General features: G+C 45.8%; 1 protein-coding gene across 1 annotated transcript in view; it reads right to left on the minus strand.

Moving 5' to 3' along the window:
* Positions 1 to 23,752, minus strand: part of bmp6 (bone morphogenetic protein 6) — a 39,114-nt gene that overhangs the window by 7,237 nt on the left and 8,125 nt on the right. Inside the window, exons 2-4 of the mRNA XM_035756777.2 lie at positions 10,773 to 10,965; positions 7,510 to 7,658; positions 6,959 to 7,156 (exon numbers count right to left, since the gene is read on the minus strand). Coding sequence (XP_035612670.1) covers positions 6,959 to 7,156; positions 7,510 to 7,658; positions 10,773 to 10,965 — 540 coding nt within the window. The remainder of the gene's footprint in view (positions 1 to 6,958; positions 7,157 to 7,509; positions 7,659 to 10,772; positions 10,966 to 23,752) is intronic.

Genomic DNA, 23,752 nt, shown 5'->3' on the forward strand with positions numbered 1-23,752 from the left:
GCTCCAGACATCCCAAGTGGCGAGGCCGAGGGATTGATGTTTTGGGTTACATAAAGTCCAATCCTTCAGGACACGTTGGTTCAACAGATTGTCCTCATTAGCTTGAGCACCAGCAGACTGGTCTGGGAGTCTGTTCTGTTCCGTTCTGGGAGCCTGTTCCGTTCTGGAAGCCTGTTCTGTTCCGTTCTGGGAGCCTGTTCTGTTCCGTTCTGGGAGCCTGTTCTGTTCCGTTGTCCTCTGTCCTGCTTTGTTCTGAGGGTTTTTATCTGATGGACACCGCACTACTGAGAATAGCATGGCCATAATGTATTGTCTAGAACTCTAGACTCTACAGCAAAGCAGATATGGCAGATTCTTTCCAGAATTATTGGTGTGATGAATTACAGAGCTGGAACCACAAACTAATAACTTCAGACTCCCATGACAACAATGAGAACTGTCTAGTGGACTATCCTGGTTAAATAAAGATGAACTATGATGTGTTCCAGAAAAGGGAAAAAAACTGTAGAACTCCAATAAACATCATCCAACAACACCTCTAACCTTTGGATGGTATCGCCATCAAAACAGATGACGTGAAACTGAGGTGGTGAGGAAAATCACTTGAGCTACTATTGTAACGTTGACGGTTACGAAGCTGAGTAGCTGACCCCGTGACCCTAGCCATAAGGGCTTAGTATTAGCCTGGGCCTCATCTGTCAAATTAGCGCTGGGATCAGGCAGATATTAGTCACAAGCCCTCTGAACCGCAGCTCTTCCTGCTGTAAAAGCACTGGCATCCCCCCTCACAGGGCCAGCTTTATGTTTAGCAAAGGCTAACGTTATGCTAGTGTTATGACGGAGCCAGGGGATGATGGCTGATGAGTAGCCGGATTAGAGCCTAATTTAATTTGCCTGCATACCTGTTCATAACATCAGCTGCTAAGTATGAAGAGGGGGCAGAGGGCAGGTACTGTAAAGTGCACTCTCAAATGATGAGGTCATGCATCTAGGGATAGTTTCCATCTCTCTGACTCTATTTTTTCCGATGTCCCCGTCAATACCAGCACAACTCACCATATTACACTGAAATCCGGTGCTTCGAGAGCTTCCCTGCTCGGCTTGCAGATGTTTGGATATTGTCTTGTGCTTTGTGTGAGTGTAAGGTGTGATGTTGTGGGATAATTGTAAGGTGCAGTTGGGTTTGACTCAAATAAAATGTAATTGTTTTGGTCGCATACACGTATTTAGCCGATGTTATTGCGGGTGTAGTGAAATGCTTGTGTTCCAGCAATAATATTTAACAATTCACAACAATAACAGTACACACAGATCTAAAAGTAAAATAATGGAATTAAGAAATATATAAATATTAGGACGAGCAATGTCAGAATCAGGAGTACAATTATAGTGCATTCAGACCCCTTGACTTTTTCCATTTTTTTTTATGTTACAGCCTTATTATAAAATGTACAACATTTTATTTTTAGTACTTTGTTGAAGCACCATTGGCAGCAATTACAGCCTCGAGTCTTCGTGGGTATGACGCTACAAGCTTGGCACACCTGTACTTAAGGAGTTTCTCCCATTTTTCTCTGCAGATCCTCTCAAGCTCAGGTTGGATGGACAGCGTCGTTGCACAGCTATTTCAGGTCTCTCCAGAGATGTTAGATTGGGTTCAAGTCCGGTCTCTGGCTGGGCCGCTCAAGGACATTCAGAGACTTGTCCGTTGTGCTGGCTGTGTACTTAGGGTCGTTGTCCTGTTGGAAGATTAACCATCGCCCCAGTCTGAGGTCCTGAGCACTCTGTTGCAGGATCTCTCTGTACTCCGTTCATCTTTCCCTCGATCCTGACTAGTCTCCCACTCCCGCTGAAAAACATCCACACAGCATGATGCTGCTACCACCATGCTTCACCATAGGGATGGTGCCAGGTTTCCTCCAGATGTGACGCTTGGCATTCAAGCCAAAGAGTTCAATCTTGGTTTCATCAAACCAGAGAATCTTGTTTCTCATGGTCAGAGTTCTTTAGGTGCCTTTTGGCAAACTCCAAGTGGGCTCTTATATGCTTTTTACTGAGGAGGGGCTTCGGACTGGCCACTCTACCATAAAAGCCTGACTGATGGAGTGCTGCAGAGATGGGTGTCCTTCTAGAACAGGGGTGGGCATTTCCAGTCCTCGAAGGCCTGATTGGTGACAAGGTTTTGCCCCAGCACCAGCTAACACACCTGACTCCAATAATCACCTGATCATGATCTTCAGTTTAGAATGCAATTTGATTAATCAGCTGATTTTTCTAGGGAGGAGACAAAGTCTGACACAAATCAGACCTTCGAGGACTGGAGTTGCCCACCCCTGTTCCAGAAGTGTCTCCCATCTCCAAAGAGGAACACTGGAGCTCTGTCAGAGTGACCATCAGGTTCTCGGTCACCTCCCTGACCAAGGCCCTTCCCCCCCGATCGCTCAGTTTGGCTGAGCGGCCAGCTCTAGGAAGAGTCTTGGTTGTTCCAAAATTCTTCCATTTAAGAATGATGGAGGCCACTGTGTTCATGGGAACATTCAATGCTGCCAAAATGTTTTGGTACCCTTCCCTAGATCTGTGCCTCGACACAATCCTGTCTCGGAGCTCTACGGACAATTCCATCAACCTCATGGCTTTGTTTTTACTCTGACATTCACTGTCAACTGTGGGACCTTATATAGACAGGTGTGTGCCTTTCCAAATCATATCCAATCAATGTAATTTACAACCGGTGGACTCCAAACAAGTTGTAGAAACATCTCAAGGATGATCACATTAAACAGGATGCACCTGAGCTCAATTTCGAGTCTCAAAGCAAAGGCTTTGAAAACTTAGTTTGTAAATAAGGTATTTCTGTTTTATATTTGTAATACATTTGCCCAAAAAATCTAAAAATATGTTTTCTCTTTGACATTATGGGGTATTGTGTGTAGATTGATGAGGAAAAACATTTATTTAATCAATTTTAGAATAAGGCTGTAAAGTAGCAAAATGTGGAAAAAGGTAAGGGGTCTGAATACTTTCTGAATGCACTGTATATATGTATGATGGGATGTATAGACATTATAGAGAGTATGTGGATAGAATATTTAGTATATCTGTAGAATAGAATATATACAGCAATAGTTTAATAGGATTGCCTTGACTAAAATACAGTATAGACATATGAAATTAGTATGTAAACATTATTAAAGTCACCAGTGTTCCATTATTAGTGACCAGCGATTCCATGTCTATGTACATAGGGCAACAGTCTCTAAGGTGTAGGGTTGAGTAACGGTGCGGTAGCAGGCTAGTGACAGCTATTTAACAGTCTGATGGCCTTGAGATAGCAGCTTTGATGCACCTGTACTGACCGCACCTTCTGGATGATAGCGGGTGAACAGGCCGAGGCTCGGGTGGTCGATGATCTGTTTGGCCTTCCTGTGACATCGGGTGCCATAGGTGTCCTGGAGGGCAGGCAGTGTGCCCACGGTGATGCGTTGGGCAGACCGAACCACCCTCTGGAGAGCCCTGCGGTTGCGGGCTGTGCAGTTTCCGTACCAGGCGGCGATACAGCCCAACAGGATGCTCTCAATGGTGCATCAGTAAAAGTTTGTGAGCGTCTTAGGGGCCAAGCCAAATTTCTTCAGCCTCCTGAGGTTGAAGAGGCGCTGTTGCGACTTACTCATCAAACGGTCTGTGTGGGTGGAGCATTTTAGATTGTCAGTGGTGTGTACGCCGAGGAACTTGAAGCTTTTCACCTCCTCCACTGCAGCCCCGTCAATGTGGATGGGGCCATGCTCCCTCTGTTGTATCCAAGAAGTCCACAATCAGCTCCTTCGTTTTGTAGACTCCGTCAGGGCCCTCGCCTCCTTCCTGTAGGCTGTCTCGTCATTGTTGGTAATCAGGTCTACTACTGTTGTGTTGTCTGCAAACTTGATGATTGAGTTGGAGGCGTGCCTGGCCACACAGTCATAGGTGAACAGGGAGTACAGGAGGGGGATGAGTACGCACCCTTGTGGGGCCCCTGTGTTGAGGATCAGCATAGTTGAGGTGTTGTTTCCTACCATCACCACCCGGGGACAGCCCTTTAGGAAGTCCAGGACACAGTTTCACTGTGCAGGGTTCTGACAGAGGGCCCCATGTTTGATAATGATCTTGGAGGGTACTATGGTGTTGAATGCTGAGCTGTAGTCAATGAATAGCATTCTTATATAGGTATTCCTCTTGTCCAGATGGGATAGGGCAGTGCATCGTCTGTAGATCTATTGGAGTTGTATGCAAATTGAAGTGGGTCTAGGGTGTCAGGTAAGGTGGAGGTGATATGATCTTTAACTAGCCTCTTTCAAGCACTTCATGATAACTGAAGTGAGTGCAACAGGGTGATAGTCATTTAGTTCAGTTGCCTTTCCATTCTTGGGTACAGGAACAATGGTGGACATCTTGAAGCAAGTGGAGACAGCAGACTGGGATAGGGAGAGATTTAATATGTCCGTAAACACTCCAGCCAGCTGGTCTGCACATGCTTTGAGGACACAGCTTGGGATGCCACATTCGTCTTGTGTCTGAGCGTTGGAACTGCGACCCCACTTTGTCTCTGTGCTGACGTTTTCCCTGTTTGATTGCCTTATGGAGTGCATAACTGCACTGTATTCAACCATATTCCCAGTCAACTTGCCGTGGTTCGCACTTTCAGTTTTACATGAATGCTGCCATCTATCCACGGTTTTTGGTTTGGGTAGGTTTTAAAAGTCACAGTGGGAACAATATTACCTATTCACTTCCTGATGAACTCAGTCACCGTGTCAGTGTATACAGTTGAAGTCGGAAGTTTACATACACCTTAGCCAAATACATTTAAACTAAGTTTTTCACAATTCCTGACATTTAATCCAAGTAAAAAGTCCCCTGCCTTAGGTCAGTTAAGATCACCACTTTATTTAAGAATGTGACATGTCAGAATAATAGTAGAGAGAATGATTTATTTCAGCTTTTATTTATTTAATCACATTCCCAGTGGGTCAGAAGTTTACATGCACTCAATTAGTATTTGGTAGCATTGGGTCAAACGTATCGGGTAGCCTTCCACAAGCTTCCCACAATAAATTGGGTGAATTTTGACCCATTCCTCCTGACAGAGCTGGTGTCAGGTTTCTAGGCCTTGTTCGCACACGCTTTTTCAGTTCTGCCCACAAATGTTCTATGGGATTGAGGTCAGGGCTTTGTGATGGTCACTCCAATACCTTGACTTTGTTGTCCTTAAGCCATTTTGCCACAACTTTGGAAGTATGCTTGGGGTCATTGTCCATTTGGAAGACTCATTTGCAACCAAGCTGTAACTTCCTGACTGATGTCCTGAGATGTTGCTTCAATATATCCACATAATTTTCCTTCCTCATGATGCCACTCTATTTTGTGAAGTGCACCAGTCCCTCCTGCAGCAAAGCACCCCCACAACATGATGTTGCCACTCCCATGCTTCACGGTTGGGATGGTGTTCTTCGGCTTGCAAGCCTCCCCCTTTTCCCTCCAAGCATAACAATGGTCATTATGGCCAAACAGTTCTCATTTTGTTTCATCAGACGAGAGGACATTTCTCCAAAAAGTACGATCTTTGTCCCCATGTGCAGTTGCAAACAGTCTGGCTTTTTTATGTCGGTTTTGGAACAGTGGCTTCTTCCTTGCTGAGCGGCCTTTCAGGTTATGTCGATATAGTACTTTTTTTTCTGTGGATATAGATACATTTGTACCGGTTTCCTCCAGCATCTTCACATGGTCTTTTACTGTTGTTCTGAGACTGATTTGCACTTTTCGCACCAAAGTACATTGATCTCTAGGAGACAGAATGTGTCACCTTCCTGAGCGGTATGACAGCTGCGTGGTCCCATGGTGTTTATACTTGCGTACTATTGTTTGTACAGATGAGCGTGGTACCTTCAGGCGTTTGGAGGATGAACCAGACTTGTGGAGGTCCACATTTTTTTCTGAGGTCTTGGCTGATTTCTTTTGGTTTTCACATGATGTCAAGGTAGGCCTTGAAATATATCCACAGGTACACCTCCAATTGACTCAAATGTTGTCAGAAGCTTCTAAAGCCATGACATAATTTTCTGGAATTTTCCAAGCTGTTTAAAGGCACAGTCAACTTAGTGTATGTAAACTTCTGACCCACTGGAATTGTGATACAGTGAATTATAAGTGAAATAATCTGTCTGTAAACAATTGTTGGAAAAATTACTTGTGTCATGCACAAAGTAGTGTCATAACAAACTATAGTTTGTTAACAAGAAATTTGTGGAGTGGTTGAAAAATTAGTTTTAATGACTCCAACCTAAGTGTATGTAAACTTCCGACTTCAACTGTACTTCAATGTTATTCTGAGAGGCAACCCGGAACATATCCCTGTCCGCGTGAACAAAACAATCTTGAAGCATGGTCAGACCATTGTTGAATAGACCTTAGCATGGGTGCTTGCTGTTTGAGTTTCTGCCTATGGGAAGGGAGGAGCAGAATGGAGTCGTGATCTGATTTGCTGAAGGGGGATGGGGAAGTGCCTTGTATCCATCCCAGAAGGGACATGAACAATGGTGTTTTTGAAGCACGAGTAATACAGGCAATGTGTTGATAGAAGTTCAGTAGCATTTTCCTCATATTTGATTTGTTAAAGTCCCCAGCTGACTTTATGATTGATGTTCCAATAGTGAATAATATGTACAAATCGAAAGAACCTTTCCACATATTGAATTAAGCGAACAAGTAAAACAAAGCAATACCCATTCCTCACACTTTTATATACTTGTCACACTACTGAGCTGTAATGAACTAGCCTGGTAGCGCATCCACCATAATTGCTGGAACCACGCTGGAAAGGACAATGTAGAAAAAATAAATCCAAGCCAGCACAGTACAGTTTGTATCGGTACTCAGCACAATAGTTTGAGGGTTTAAGTGGGAGTTAGTCAAACTATGGACCCACCTGCTGGGCTTGGGCCCCTGGAGCCTCCTTCCTGGGGCTGTGTGGGGCGGTTGCGGTTCTTGTTGCGGTTCTTGTTGGTGGAGCGGGCGGTGCGGATGTGCACCTCGCTGACTTTGAAGAAAGCCACCATGAAGGGCTGCTTCTCCAGCGCTCCGTCACGACCAACTAGCCCCGCCTCCTTGGAGCTAATGCTCCGCCCTGTTTTCCAGAGAGGCCAGCCATCAATCACTTGGACATACTGAATGGGCTACAGTTTACTGAGCGTAGTCTACCTGGAAGAGTATCATACACTCTACTGATATATTTGTGACAAATGTCTGTATTTTTCCTTTGATGTTATGTTTTGTGTCAAATAAATGTATTTGATTTGCAAAGATATCAACCTTTTCATTTCAGCATTGTGACACATAAAAAAACACTTATTGCCCACTACTGTTTACATTTCATGATGAAAATTCTAAAGTTAGTTAGCATGTTTCCAATGCTAGCTGTTAGCATATGTTTCTAATGTTAGCCGTTAGCATATGTTTCTAATTTAGCATTGTGCTCACCACTGCTGGTCTCCACTCTGATCTGGAGGCCCATGTTGTTGTGGGGACTCATCACCCACAGGTTACTGGTGGCCGTGATGTCAAACTCCAGCCAGCCCTCCTCGGCCGCCCACAGCCTGCGAGACTCCAGCAGGAACAGGTCTGCTTCCCTGGGGACACGGTTCACAACAAGGAGCCATGACTGAGGGGCAGCTAGCAGCTTTCCCATCTTCAGAGAAGTATACAAATGTACATCAAAGACTGGTACACTACCATAACAGATACTGTATCATGTCAGTATGACTTTCATGTGTTCTTACAGCTTCCATTCAGGGATTTTGGCACTATACACTAGGATAGCTAATTCCTATACTGTAAACATGAGTAAGATGCCTTCTGACCTCAATGGGACTTCCTGGTTAAATAAAATATGTTAAATACATTTTTGGCATGCTTCTGATTGACATTAACTTCTGCACATCAAGAGTCTATGGGACACTTGACTTGACTTTGTAATAATATATAATATTATATTAACCAAAGCGACTTACAGTAAGTATTGTGTGCATGTTCTACCAACTGAGCCACATAGGACATTTTTGTTTTACATTGTATAACATTCCTCTACTTCGTAACATCCCCCCACCACCATCCCCTGCCCCACTGTATAACTGTAGCTAGGTCTCAGGTGCAAAAGACAACAACAACCCAATGAAAGAGAGAGAGAAGAAGAAGGAGAGAAAAGAGGTCTTTCCCCATCCCTATTACTGTAAAGACACAGCGCAGGTCCGCCGGGCGTTCCCCAGGCCACACATCAAAGCCCCACAAACTCCCAGGTGTTCCGGGAATGCTCCTGCAGTCATGCATCGGCAGCCCCTCGTTATTGCTCATTAATGAGAGTGTTTCTGAGGGCTTCCATATGAGGCCATTCCCAATGCCCCCCTCAGGTAGTTCACACGTTTGGCACAGCGTGGGTCCGGAGGGTCAGTGCTGACTCATTCTGATCGAGGAGGCCATTTTAAAGCCTGTGGACTGGCAGGGGGTCCATCTGGGAGCAGCAGGGGGCGTGGCACTAAAGCCCTATTGTAAAGCCTCTTATTGACTGCTTAAATGAACTGGAATAATAAGGTCATATGTCAACGTTTTGTGTTTTTTGGTTCCAATAAATCTCCTTTACTGGCCCTGTCAAATGAATGCAGTTAAAAACGCACCATATCGGCCTGTTGTTTAGACGGCTTGTACTGTTCTAACATACATTCAGCTTTAGACTGGTGACAAGACTTGTAAACAAAATAATTACGTCACAGTTCTCAAGAACACCATGCTAAATGTGCACTGACATATTGGGTGTTGTTGAGAGAGAATATGAAACTACGTAGTAATGTTATTTAGAAAGGAAACAAACACATACCAGTGCATGTTAACCTGACATTTTTTGCACTGACTAAGGCCACATTCTTTGCAATCAACACATTATCTGCAAGACCTCGCATTCCTTGCGTACTGCCAAACAAACCACCCCAATGAAGTAAATACTGTAGTATAATTCTACAGCCTATCATTATTGCTGAGTGTCATAACAGAAGCCTTTTTAACTGTGAACAAGGGAGGAGGAGCGGAAAGCCCCAGAGTTTGTAGACCGCCTGCATGACTTTAACAACAACTACCAGAGACATTACTGTTGCAAATGAATCCTTACGTAAGGATTTATATTTTTTGCTTATCTTGTGGCTTTTTATGAAACTTCAGAGAATGTATTTTGGCAATGATATGCAGTTGCACCTCTGTTCAGCCCTACTTGCAAGCTTTCACTACCCCATCTGCTTATTAAAGATTAGGAGCTATAATCAAAGCAATTATAACTTCCAAGACTTTAACAACTTGCAAATGAATCTGTTTGTCAGCAAATGTGTTCTGCAAGCCACACAAGTATTTATAATTTGCAAGCACAAAGCGAGTTTCTCGGAGAGCCCACGAACCAAACTATATAATTCGCTTCAAGGTAAAACCTTGTCCTACAATAATACAGTAATTGGAGATATTGGCCCCTTTAATCTCTGAAATATCAAAACATGTTGATAAAAATGTCGGCAGCAGAGCACAAACTGTCTATTGTAAAGATAAAGGAATGTGGCAAACAAGTACCTCATGATAGACATAGAAACGCTATGGGGAAAAGAAGAATCCAGCAAAAATGCAAAAAGAGCAACTGTCTTTACAACTGTAATCGAATTGAGGACTTGTAGACTTGTAGACGACCAGAAACGTATACGGCAAATGTAATAATACAACTACATCACTACACATGAGGAGGAAAACAGAGGACAGACCCCCATCTTACAAAGCCATGGGACAAGCATTTTGGGACATATTATGCAACTTTTTGTGGCTTTTGAAAAGTGCTTCAATGAACAACTGCATAATCTTACATCGTCTCCTATTGGTCACTGTTTAAAAAGGTATATAGCCTCCAGCTATCTCATTGGCCGTTGTCTCTGCGTGGGACGTCTCTCCCAGCAGCCACAATGTAAATGTTTGGCCTTGCTACTCTTTTTTGGACTCTACTAAAGTCAGGCTATTTCGGTAAGGCGTTGTGGTCATGCCTCATTCTACAGAAAATACATGGCAGAAAACCAGAGCTGGAAGTCTGTCTCCCACAGCGACAGAGAGAGGAGCCTGGACTAAATTCACCAACACCCTATCAATTCCCAGGCCGGGAGAGGATGCTGCCTACGCTACACTAACATGTAATCAATGGCTGGAGAAGTGCATGTAGCTAAGTCCTCCCTTTGCATACAGTATACTTTCCCCCTCATCTGGACAAGCTCAGGATTGACAAGGAGGACGGCATAGCAGGAGGTTGGGAATGGGATGGTCTCACATCATATCTCAGTGTTCACTTAGTCTTAGGGTCTGGTATTGTATTGTTCATGTCATCCCAGTGTTAGACAGCTAATTGGAAGCACAACCAGATGGGGACAAGAGAGAGGATTCCATAGCGGTCTGCCCATGGTTTATGGAGGATTTTCACTCAGCAGCCCTTACAAATACTATACTACTGTACCTCAAATATATGTGATAACATCTCATCGCTGCAGCACTTTCAAACAGTACAATTGACAACAAGATAACCCTGATATAAACCCATTCATATAACACTAGCAAGCACCAAGCTATTTGACTGTGAAAAGGGATTGAATATATGACCATATTCTCACCAGATTGACATATTCTAAAGCCTGGATTGTGAGTGAATGCTGGGGGTATCGGTGTGGCTGTGTTACCTGTTGGGGTGCTCCTGTACCACTTGGTAGACGTTGAGCAGGAGGGTCTCGTTGCGGAAGGTCCGGCTCACACACTCCTTGTAGAGGCGGAACTCGGAGGCGGTGACAGCCTCTCCCTCTGGGATCTGGGACAGGTTGAACTTGAACTCCTTGTGGTGCCGTCTGTGTGGCGACAGCTCTCTATCGTCCTCCACTATCAAACACACACAGGGCAGAGACACAGGTTAGAGCCACACGCACATACTGTAAATCAGATCATTGGTTAGACCTCGCTGAGACATGCAACAGTCAAACCTAGGGATTCAACTGAACAGGAGAGATAGCTGAACGCAGGATGACTTTTGATGCATCTCGTATCCCTCCACACCCACTAGTATACAATGTAAAATTAATCTTAACCGTCTTCATTAACATAGACGCATAGTATTGGGTTTCATATTGCAAAGTCTGTGGATGTAAACATATCTTACTTTGAGTTGTCTAAATAATTGAGGCTAAACACAAAAAAATGATGTACCGACAGGAAAAGTTTAGAGCGTGTAGTCTTAGAGTGATTATCTTAATTTACCGAGGTTAGCTAGCCAGCTATTTGTCGTCCTTAACGTAGGAGACACTGCTAGCTAGCCAACAGCTAGCCAACGTCTACTGAATAGAACTTCCGCACTCAACAACCCGGTCGCATTCCGCTTCGCTCCACAGGTAGTATCACATTTTCATTTCATTTCATTACAGCACAACGGTTTGATTTGTTTGATCGTAGCTAGCTACATAGCTAGCTACATAGCCGTCTGTGTATCAAAGATAATTGTGTAGTCTAGAGCGATTTTCTAGGTTAGCTAGCCAGCTATTGTCGTTCTTTTAACGCAACGTAACGTAATCAACACTGCTAGCTAGCAAGCTAGCCCCGAATAGCAGCACTGTAGAAACTATTACACTCAACGGAACGACTTGATTAGTGTAGTGTCAACAACGCAGCCACTGCCAGCTAGCCTACAAAGTCAACAACGCAGCCACTGCCAGCTAGCCTACTTCAGCAGTACTGTATCATTTTAATCATTTTAGTCAATAAGATTCTTGCTACGTAAGCTTAACTTTCTGAACATTCGAGACGTGTAGTCCACTTGTCATTCCAATCTCCTTGCATTAGCGTAGCCTCTTCTGTAGCCTGTCAACTATGTGTCTGTCTATCCCTGTTCTCTCCTCTCTGCACAGACCATACAAACGCTCCACACCGCGTGGCCGCGGCCACCCTAATCTGGTGGTCCCACGGGGCTGAGTCACTGGCCCGTGCCGTCCCTGGGGGGGGGTGCGTCACCTAGCGCGCACGACCCACGTGGAGTTCCAGGTCTCCGGTAGCCTCTGGAACTGCCGATCTGCGGCCAACAAGGCAGAGTTCATCTCAGCCTATGCCTCCCTCCAGTCCCTCGACTTCTTGGCACTGACGGAAACATGGATCACCACAGATAACACTGCTACTCCTACTGCTCTCTCTTCGTCCGCCCACGTGTTCTCGCACACCCCGAGAGCTTCTGGTCATGCGGGGTGGTGGCACCGGGATCCTCATCTCTCCCAAGTGGTCATTCTCTCTTTCTCCCCTTACCCATCTGTCTATCGCCTCCTTTGAATTTCATGCTGTCACAGTTACCAGCCCTTTCAAGCTTAACATCCTTATCATTTATCGCCCTCCAGGTCCCCTCGGAGAGTTCATCAATGAGCTTGATGTCTTGATAAGCTCCTTTCCTGAGGACGGCTCACCTCTCACAGTTCTGGGCGACTTTAACCTCCCCACGTCTACCTTTGACTCATTCCTCTCTGCCAGTCTACCTTTGACTCATTCCTCTCTGCCTGCCTTCTTTCCACTCCTCTCCTCTTTTGACCTCACCCTCTCACCTTCCCCCCTACTCACAAGGCAGGCAATACGCTCGACCTCATCTTTACTAGATGCTGTTCTTCCACTAACCTCATTGCAACTCCCCTCCAAGTCTCCGACCACTACCTTGTATCCTTTTCCCTCTCGCTCTCATCCAACACTTCCCACACTGCCCCTACTCGGATGGTATCGCGCCGTCCCAACCTTCGCTCTCTCTCCCCCGCTACTCTCTCCTCTTCCATCCTATCATCTCTTCCCTCTGCTCAAACCTTCTCCAACCTATCTCCTGATTCTGCCTCCTCAACCCTCCTCTCCTCCCTTTCTGCATCCTTTGACTCTCTATGTCCCCTATCTTCCAGGCCAGCTCGGTCCTCCCCTCCCGCTCCGTGGCTCGACGACTCATTGCGAGCTCACAGAACAGGGCTCCGGGCAGCCGAGCGGAAATGGAGGAAAACTCGCCTCCCTGCGGACCTGGCATCCTTTCACTCCCTCCTCTCTACATTTTCCTCCTCTGTCTCTGCTGCTAAAGCCACTTTCTACCACTCTAAATTCCAAGCATCTGCCTCTAACCCTAGGAAGCTCTTTGCCACCTTCTCCTCCCTCCTGAATCCTCCTCCCCCTTCCCCCTCCTCCCTCTCTGCAGATGACTTCGTCAACCATTTTGAAAAGAAGGTCGACGACATCCGATCCTCGTTTGCTAAGTCAAACGACACCGCTGGTTCTGCTCACACTGCCCTACCCTGTGCTCTGACCTCTTTCTCCCCTCTCTCTCCAGATGAAATCTTGCGTCTTGTGACGGCCGGCCGCCCAACAACCTGCCCAATCGAGCCTATCCCCTCCTCTCTTCTCCAGACCATTTCCGGAGACCTTCTCCCTTACCTCACCTCGCTCATCAACTCATCCCTGACCGCTGGCTACGTCCCTTCCGTCTTCAAGAGAGCGAGAGTTGCATCCCTTCTGAAAAAACCTACACTCGATCCCTCCGATGTCAACAACTACAGACCAGTATCCCTTCTTTCTTTTCTCTCCAAAACTCTTGAACGTGCCGTCCTTAGCCAGCTCTCCCGCTATCTCTCTCAGAATGACCTTCTTGATCCAAATCAGTCAGGTTTCAAGACTAGTCATTCAACTGAGACTGCTCTTCTCTGTATCACGGAGGCGCTCCGCACTGCTAAAGCTAACTCTCTCTCCTCTGCTCTCATCCTTCTAGACCTATCGGCTGCCTTCGATACTGTGAACCATCAGATCCTCCTCTCCACCCTCTCCGAGTTGGGCATCTCCGGCGCGGCCCACGCTTGGATTGCGTCCTACCTGACAGGTCGCTCCTACCAGGTGGCGTGGCGAGAATCTGTCTCCTCACCACGCGCTCTCACCACTGGTGTCCCCCAGGGCTCTGTTCTAGGCCCTCTCCTATTCTCGCTATACACCAAGTCACTTGGCTCTGTCATAACCTCACATGGTCTCTCCTATCATTGCTATGCAGACGACACACAATTAATCTTCTCCTTTCCCCCTTCTGATGACCAGGTGGCGAATCGCATCTCTGCATGTCTGGCAGACATATCAGTGTGGATGACGGATCACCACCTCAAGCTGAACCTCGGCAAGACGGAGCTGCTCTTCCTCCCGGGAAGGACTGCCCGTTCCATGATCTCGCCATCACGGTTGACAACTCCATTGTGTCCTCCTCCCAGAGCGCTAAGAACCTTGGCGTGATCCTGGACAACACCCTGTCGTTCTCAGCTAACATCAAGGCTGTGGCCCGTTCCTGTAGGTTCATGCTCTACAACATCCGCAGAGTACGACCCTGCCTCACACAGGAAGCGGCGCAGGTCCTAATCCAGGCACTTGTCATCTCCCGTCTGGATTACTGCAACTCGCTGTTGGATGGGCTCCCTGCCTGTGCCATTAAACCCCTACAACTCATCCAGAACGCCGCAGCCCGTCTGGTGTTCAACCTTCCCAAGTTCTCTCACGTCACCCCGCTCCTCCGCTCTCTCCACTGGCTTCCAGTTGAAGCTCGCATCCGCTACAAGACCATGGTGCTTGCCTACGGAGCTGTGAGGGGAACGGCACCTCAGTACCTCCAGGCTCTGATCAGGCCCTACACCCAAACAAGGGCACTGCGTTCATCCACCTCTGGCCTGCTCGCCTCCCTACCACTGAGGAAGTACAGTTCCCGCTCAGCCCAGTCAAAACTGTTCGCTGCTCTGGCTCCCCAATGGTGGAACACACTCCCTCACGATGCCAGGACAGAGGAGTCAATCACCACCTTCCGGAGACACCTGAAACCCCACCTCTTTAAGGAATACCTAGGATAGGATAAAGTAATCCTTCTCACCCCCCTTAAAAGATTTAGATGCACTATTGTAAAGTGGCTGTTCCACTGGATGTCATAAGGTGAATGCACCAATTTGTAAGTCGCTCTGGATAAGAGCGTCTGCTAAATGACTTAAATGTAAATGTAATGTAAATGAAAAGCTGACCAACTATATACAGTTACAGTTTTCTAGATTTTAAAAATATTCCCCTGACTTTATGGGGATTTACTGACTGTGGGATGTTAACATGTAACTCAGCTAGCATAACAAACAGGGCTTGACATGAAGAGGCCACACAGGGATAGTAAAAAATGTTTTTAATAGTAAAAACGGACTTCCGCCTGCTATACTGTAATGCGGTTAGTTACTTAGGCGTTCCATGTATTCCTATGCAGTTGAGTGGTCAACACAGTATCTTATTCACAGACACAGCACTGAGGTACACCATAAAAGGGTTTCAAAGCATCACATGTGATTTATGCATATGAACTAATAGGGCTGTGGCTTACAGCTTCCTAAAATAAATTCCCTGTTATTGTCTGAAGTGAAAACCCATGATTTCAGGGCTGTAAACTCAGTCTGTGTTCCAATGACCACTTCAGAGGCTACAAATGACAAAAATCAACTATTGCCTCCCAACAGAGCTTCCCTCTTTCAACTGCAACATGCGTTGCAATAATAATGCGTTCCCCAGGGAATTGGTTCCCATTTCGCTCGGGGACTTCCCCGCAGTTCAATAGCACAGAGAGAGAGAGAGAGAGAGAGAGAGAGAGAGAGAGAGAAGCAAGAACCACAGTGAGCTCCCCTGCACACTGATGGCATTCGTGCCACTAACCATGCTCAGTCTCACACACACATAGACACACACACACACCATACACACAATCACCGCTGTAGTTCCCAGGACTGGCTCCACTGTCTGTGTGTTTCCCGCCACATAAGTACAAGTCCAGTCGGGATGGAGTGTCCTGTCCCGCTCTCCCGTTCTGATTGGATTTCCATGCGGCGTTCCCTTGTGAGGTGCAGACACAGAGCCCACACTTCCGCCACGCCAGCCCTCCCCAACAAATCTGAGGAGTAAATTAAATGGTAGAGCAGGGATGTGGAGAGAGGGGGAGGGCCAAGGGAGGTACTATAAGGAGGTTCAGTACTTCAGTGTGGAGGCTACATGAAGAGACTTTCTTGTGGGACAGTAGCTTCTCTCCTAGAGACACAGGGAGTCCCCCCCCGCATCGCCCCTCTTCAAATAGGGGTCAAGGGTACCCCCGTACCCATAGTACATCTTGGCATATGTGTTCCCAATTAGGGAGGAGAGACACTTTGGAGGGTCTCACAGAGAATAAGGGACAGTATGAAGCGGGACCCCTGTTCCCATCCAACTACTGAGGCTTCAATTGACTGACTAACCTTGGCCAGTCCGCCCCTGGTAAGACAGCAGGAAAGCTCAATGACGAGCTGCCCCCTGGAGACACACAGAGAGATACTCACTGCTTTAGGGGTTTACCAGAGCTTACCCCCTTAGAGACTCGCGCACACTCTCACTCACTCACTCAAACTCACACACACACACACACGTCCCAGAGCACACCATGGAAGATGGGGGAGCGCGAGGACGTGGAGGAAGATGCGCCTCACTTCACCTCAGGTCTCATCTGCAGCCAGCCAGGACTCACAAGGCCAGGACCCCACTTAAGCCTTCCACTGGCGCCTAGCCGAACTCAGCTATGCGAATAGAAGGAGTGTGCTCGCATACACCCTTAAAAGAACGTAGCTTGAAAAACATGAAAAAAGCATCAATAGTACTGTTTGTTCAGCTTGAGACGCCATAACCACTTCTTCAAAATAGTCAGAATTAATCTAAGATAACTCAAGAAATGTCATTAATTGTGACGTTTTTGCTGAGGAAGGTCTTAGACGCGCAATTTTATGTCTAACTAAGATGTTTGGTTACATCTAACTAAGATGTTAAGGAAATCACAAATGTCATGGATATATTGGAACTAGTGGATATATGGAGGCTTAATCAAGCTAGTTGTCTTGATTGCATTTTTATGTCATTCTCTCTGGTACCAAAAGTTTAAAAAGTTTTGATAGGGCTCAGAATGCAGTTGGACCATCACATAATTAGCATATATATTACTCTTACAGAATTTCCACGTGGGCGAGGATATTGGAAATTGAATCAAAGCCTATTGGATGACAACTTGTTTTTAACCAGGACAGAAGAATTTATAACTGCCTTTTCTGACATAACATACAGTGGGGCAAAAAAGTATTTCGTCAGCCACCAATTGTGCATGTTCTCCCACTTAAAAAGATGGGAGAGGCCTGTAATGTTCATCATAGGCACACTTCAACTGTCACGAACCTCGCTGAAGAGGGTGCCTCTTCCTGTTCGGGCGGTGCTCGGCGGTCGTCGTCACCGGCCTATTAGCTGCCATCGATTCCTTTTCCGTTTGTGTTGGTTAGTGGTTAATTGGGTACACCTGTTTTGTATTAGGGTTTGTTTGTAGGGTATTTAAGGGCACTAGGCCCGCTGGGTATTTTGTGCGGGCTTGTTTTTTGTTACTCTGTGTTTGATGGTGTGATTTGTTTTCTTATCTTTATTCTCTGGTCTATTGTGTCCTGTTGTTTTGGACTGGCAACCTATATACGCCCTGTGTGTTGGCGTGATCATTTTTTCGGTTGCACCGGTGTAAATAATTTGATAAATGACAGAACCCTTTTTCGTAACATCAACTATGACAGACAAAATGAGAAAATAAAAATCCTGAAAATCACATTGTAGGATTTTTAATTAATTTTTTGGCTGTTGTATAAAGACAATTACTCTCTAGTTGATTGACAGCAAACATTAATTTGAAGAATATCAACGGAGGGGCGTAGACTTTGATGGGAAGTATGCGGACACCTTCACACACACAGGAAACCAACAAGATCTTATTCACATCAGCAGCCTGAATGTTGACGTGGCTTCTGATGCCGCTTGACAGTGAATGGTTCATTACCGGGCACGCAGGCGCACAAACACACAGAAGTTGTAGTGAGAATTGCAGCTCAGAGGTCAGCCTGAGGTTTACACTAGTGACAGTTCTTTCAAGGGGAGAGGCCAGGGTATTCCAAATCTCACTTAGCACCCATGGGTTTAAGATGGAGGCTTGAAATGCAATTAATGGTCCGTTGAGCACTTCCATCTTGTTTAAACTGACCTGCCCTCTAGAGGGAGAAGGCATGAAGGGGACGTTTGAGTTGCTTCTCCTGAGAGTATTCCAGAAAATGTAGCATTAAGAGAACATTAGCAACGTCTTGCTAACAGTAGGTGAAATACAGTAACATGTGTAGGGTCAATAGGGGAGAGTTAGGGTGGACCAGATACCTCCAGCACAGAGACAGTGGTCACATGCTGTAGCACAACCACAGAATGTGGTCACAAAGCCAGTGCGAGTGTATGCACCCCCCCAACACAGGCACACACACACTCATAACCCCCACACAAATGACTGCATTTACAAAGGACCGTTGATTTAAAAAATTGCGACAATAAATGTCAATGATCCTGCTGCACTGGACACCTGAGGTCTTTAGTATCCACATACAAACACACACCACCACGCACACACACATACAGTGGGAAAGCACACTGAGCAGCCCTAGAGACAGTGGTGACCTGTGAAAGTATGCTGTAGAAAGTATGCTGTAGACGTGAGAATGGAATGTCTCTGATGATTCACTAAAACCTGGTGGGCGATACGACCGAAGGAGAGAGAGAGAGACACACACAGAAAGGGACAGAGTAAAAGAAGGGGGGTCTCGGAAAGGTATTATTGCTGTCTGTTCTCTTGTTTCCACCTGCGCAACATGTGGCTTCAGTGTCCTGGTGCTATTGCCATTAGCCCCCACACAGTATGGACGCTCTAGTAGTAGGAAATGACTGAGGAATGACTGAGGAAACTAAATGGGACATGTAGGGAGGGAGGGAAAGAGAAGGAAACTAAGAAAAGAAACCAAAATCAGGAAGATTAACTTAAATTAATTGAGGTCTGTTTTCGAATGCAGGAAAAGTAAAGGTTAAGGAACCACAGAAAATAAGAAAAAGAGAAGGAGGGAGCTGAGAGGACAGAGGAGAGAGTGTCTGCAGTGTTAAGAAGACCAGACTGGCGTTGAGGGAGAGGTGGGCGGGTGGCTCTGTGGTCAGTGGTCAACGGCGTCTCTCACTCTAAATGTTTTCCATCCAATCCCCTGGAGAGAGCCCGGCAGTCGCCTTCCATTTCATCCCTCTGGCTGCATCCAGTCCTTTCCCTCAACCGCCCGCAACCACAAAGAAAAACAAATGCCGTCTCCCCCACAGCACTGCTCCTCAGGGCACTGGCTAGCTAGTAGTTACACACCTCCACTACCCCCTCCCAAACCACGGGGGCGCTGTAGCAAAACGTGGTGGTTAACACCAAATCTGAACAGCACCTGTGTGACCCAGATAACAGGTCTCTGAAAGCTCAAAGCAACTTTGGGGAGGTCTGTGTGTTTTTTTTATAATATTTTTATTTCACATTTATTTAACCAGGAAGGCCAGTTGAGAACAAGTTCTCATTTACAACTGCGACCTGGTCAAGATAAAGTAAAGCAGTGTGACAAAAACAACACAGAGTTACACATGGGATAACCAAAAGTACAGTCAATAACAAAATAGAAAAAAGAAAAATCTATATACAGTGTGTGCAAATGTAACAAGTGTCAAAGCCAACGAGTTTCTGCTGGGTAACGGTTTGACAACATGAGGGTTAAGGGGAGAGCTATCTCAGTAGTGTTCAGTCAGGGTTGCCCAAATCGGCAGGGGAGAGGGGTTTTCTTGGGGTACCACCACTCTGATGGAGAATAAAGCGGTTTGGATCCATTTGGATAATGTTGTTTTAAAACCCAGTTTCTAATTATAGCTGCAAACTATATAGCCCACATCTCGTGTTTTCGTAGAAGTAGAATGTTGATTACAAATCCATGACATGGAGTGCAGAGAACATAGTTTGTCACATTTCGACTGTGAATAAACTATACTTGACCTGAGGCATGTAATATGCATTATTGTTAGCCACAATGGAAAACAACTTGGAACTTTACACAACCCAAAACAAGAGCTTGGGTTAGAATCCAGCCAACAGTTCAAACTGTAAATCTACTCAACAATCCACTTTGTCGTTAAGTCTCTCTAATTTGCCATTCATTCAGGAATGAGCTGCCATACCCACATTGCATAGCTGTGAACTAAAGCGAGATAAAAAAAAAAAAAATTAATCGCACAAGCCCTTCAATTAAATAGGACTTCTTTGCACCCTTTCAGACAGACCAGACACAAAAAATATGTTCTAAAGACGCCTCCAATGATTAAACCAATAAAAAGGAAGCGCAGCCCAAGGCATGTGAAGAATTCATATTGTGTTTATGTAATTATGTTCTCTCTTGCCTCCATCTCAGATTTGATGGCTCCTGGGGGGGGCTCTCACACATCCCAATGCCTTCCCGCTTTCACTAATTGCTCCAGTGTTCATAATTAAAGGTTTGTTTGACTGTTTCTTGGGAAACTCTCTGGGCTTCACATGGTGGGCCCAATTCTTCTAGAACCGCAGCACATAACAAAACAAAGCCAAAGAAAAATACATTTCTCAAAGTAAAAAAAAAAAAAAGATCTGCTCTAGTCTAAACATAAAAGCTCCTGGGCTTCCATTCAACTTCAAACCCTATTTGTTGGTATTAGGAGCCATGCAAAAACTAATCTCTTGGAAAAACATCCTTTCTTCTATAAAAGTTGATACTTTTCGCAGTATCCTCTCAGCAGGATACTGTTTGGAGTTAGTGGTTGTATCCATCTGCCTAAGGAGCTGCCTGTGGCGCTCCCCGAGGGGCCGCCACGCTCCATTTCCTCCAGGGCTTGTTTCCACGTCCTGCTGGCCTGATGGGGTTTGTTGTAAGGCAGCTTGGAGGCAACAAGATAGGGTTCAAAGTGTGGGGTGAGAGTGGGGGTTTGGGGGGGTCCCTGAACACGGTCCCTGAACACTTGTCCCCGTCTCTGATCCTCTACTCTGACCGGAGCCTGCATCAAAGCCTGCCCGCCAGAAGACACTGGCCCAGGCATGGGTCAGAGACACATATGCACGCACACAGTCACAGCCCACACACACCTCTGCCCCAATGTCAGAGTACACAAATGTGAACATGGATGGGCAGACCACTCCACCATGGCGAGGATATGCAAAGAACGTCCTACACCATCTGCACTAGAAGAAGAGCCTTCAAGCCAAGACTGGACAGCTATTGGCCCATCAGCCCACCAGGTTACGTAATGACAACACTCAGGAAGGAATTCTACATTGGGACATCAGTCCCCATTAGAATCCTATTCTGACTATAATCATAATCCTTTAAAAAGGAATACTGAGTCCGATCCAAACCCCTGACAGGCAGCGTCTAACGTCTACTGTCCGGGCCTATTTTTCCACCGGCAAGTCCGTCAGCGCTGCATTCCACACGAATGCCCAGAAAAAAATTACATCTGGACGCACATCTCAGGTTTTAAAGTCCCGGGGTAGTCAGAAGGCACGGGTAATTTGTGATAATTGCAGCTTTGCGGGGGCTCTGCTAAAAGATGTCCGGGTGCTGCCTGCCCACGGCCTTGAATGTAACCAAAAGAGACTATCAGGAGCCCCAATCAGCAGACTGCTGAATGGTAGCAGTCATCCCCCTCATACCTGTGTGTCATTGGGAGATTTCATTCCCATTTCTTCCACAGCTCTCAGGACATAACTACTGTACACTGCTGAGAGGAAATTATTCTGTGTGTGTGTGTTCGTGTGTGTGTGTGTTCGTGTGTGTGTGTGTGTTCGTGTGTACGCTACAGGCCTCAGGTGTCCACAGAGCAGGCTCATTGACATTAATGGTCAGCAGTGATTTTTTTTCAACATGCCTTGTAAAAGCAGCCATTCTAATTCGCTACCCAATGTGAGCCAATGACCTGTCAACAAATAGGGTAACATCTTTTTTATAATTGAGAAGGAAATTCCATTAAAATCGTGGCAATGGTCTGGAAAATAAACACTCACATTCTTTTCCACTTTTTTACTTATAGAGACATGAACGAAAGCATCAAAAGTACAGCTAAGGTATAGCTAATATAACAGTGTTAGGACAGACTACAGTATAGTCTACTGCTCTGCATTGGCAGTCTCACAGAACGGGATCTTCTCATACCATCCTGCATGTGTCTCCTCCCTGACATCCCGGGACAGGGGCCGGACAAACCGCTGGATGCTTTCAATCACACACAAACAAGAAAATGAACCCAAGCAAACATTGGTAAACAAAGTAAGAGCAATATAAGGTTCTTGGCTGGTGGTTCTACACAAATGCGAGAGCGACAATACTGAGGTCAGCATCACTATTATCCAACATATTGCAATACATATTACAGACATGCATAGTATACACATAGAATTGTTTACATGGCTCTTATCCTGTCCTTACAGTTCACTGTCCCTTGGTAGCCATAGGATACAGGGACAAACCATCTGTGTGGGCCAGAGGGCTGTCCCAAACTGCCTTTCACTTATCCCAATGCATATCTGCTCTCTGAAGCTACACCAAATACATTTGAGACTCATAATAATCGTCAGCTAAGAGGATACCATCAATGTCCAATTTAATCGGAGAATCAATGGCCATCCGATTTGGAGATCTTTAAAAAAGCCTCTGATCTCATTTCTTCCACTAATGTCGGATTCCTCTGTCCTTGATGTTTCGGTCAATTTCCTCTGAAATTTATAGGCTACTGACGACGAAGGCTACTTCTTTCCTATGGGCCAAACTACTGACCCTCTATAAAAAATGGCTCCCTTGCTACTTCTCAGTTTGGCTTCCATTAGTACAAACTAAATATAAACAGAGATGTACTTCGTTGTTTTTTTATGTACTTCTCCCCCAAATATGTACACTTGTAATTTTCACGACTGTTCTTTTTTCATACTCTGCCAAGTCTGTGATTATTATTGTCAAGGTTTCTTTTTTATTGGCCTTTCAGGCTTTGTGGAATGCCATTTGAGAGTTGGTCCCTAGGGAGTGTGTGTGCGCGTATATGTCTGCACACATGCGTGTGTATACACATACATGCATGCGTGTGTACTGTATGTGTATGCGCACACATCTGTGTGTGTGTGAGGGGGCAGCGGGACCGGGTGGGGAGACCTGCTATAGTGATCTGGTGTCTGCTGTAGCAGGTGTGTGTCTGAGCGCTCGGCGGGCCTCTGCACTCCGATTTAGAGGAGGAAGCTTGTGTCAGACGGACGAGATGGATTTCTCCTGAGGGATCCGATAAATAAGGAAAAAATATCTTTGAAAAAGGAAACGCAGCTGTTTCCAAAGGAGAAGTCAAAATATTGGTGGCTTTGCATTCCACAGTCGCAAGTTAGAAGGCCAGGGTATCTCTCTCTCTATCCCCCCCTACCTCTCTGTCTAGTCTACACCTCCTTTCCCTCTCTCCCTGACGGGTATGAGGGTTGAGGATCAATGCTATTCCCATTGGAAACTCTGAGTAGACCACAATGCCATTCAGTGGCTCAAAACAAGAGCACATGATCCGCTGATAAATCAGAGCAGCTCCATTGTTCCCCGGTGTTTTTTTAAAATGTAAGATACACAAATTAAACACAGCGATGTGGTCAGGGCCGGAGATCGTACTAAAGGCCTGAACAGAATCTAAGATAAGTACTATGATAAGTACCTGCACAGGTCTGTCAGTAAAAATGTCA

This window comes from Oncorhynchus keta, chromosome 4 (assembly GCF_023373465.1).
Source record: "Oncorhynchus keta strain PuntledgeMale-10-30-2019 chromosome 4, Oket_V2, whole genome shotgun sequence".
Classification (NCBI taxonomy): Eukaryota; Metazoa; Chordata; class Actinopteri; order Salmoniformes; family Salmonidae; genus Oncorhynchus; species Oncorhynchus keta.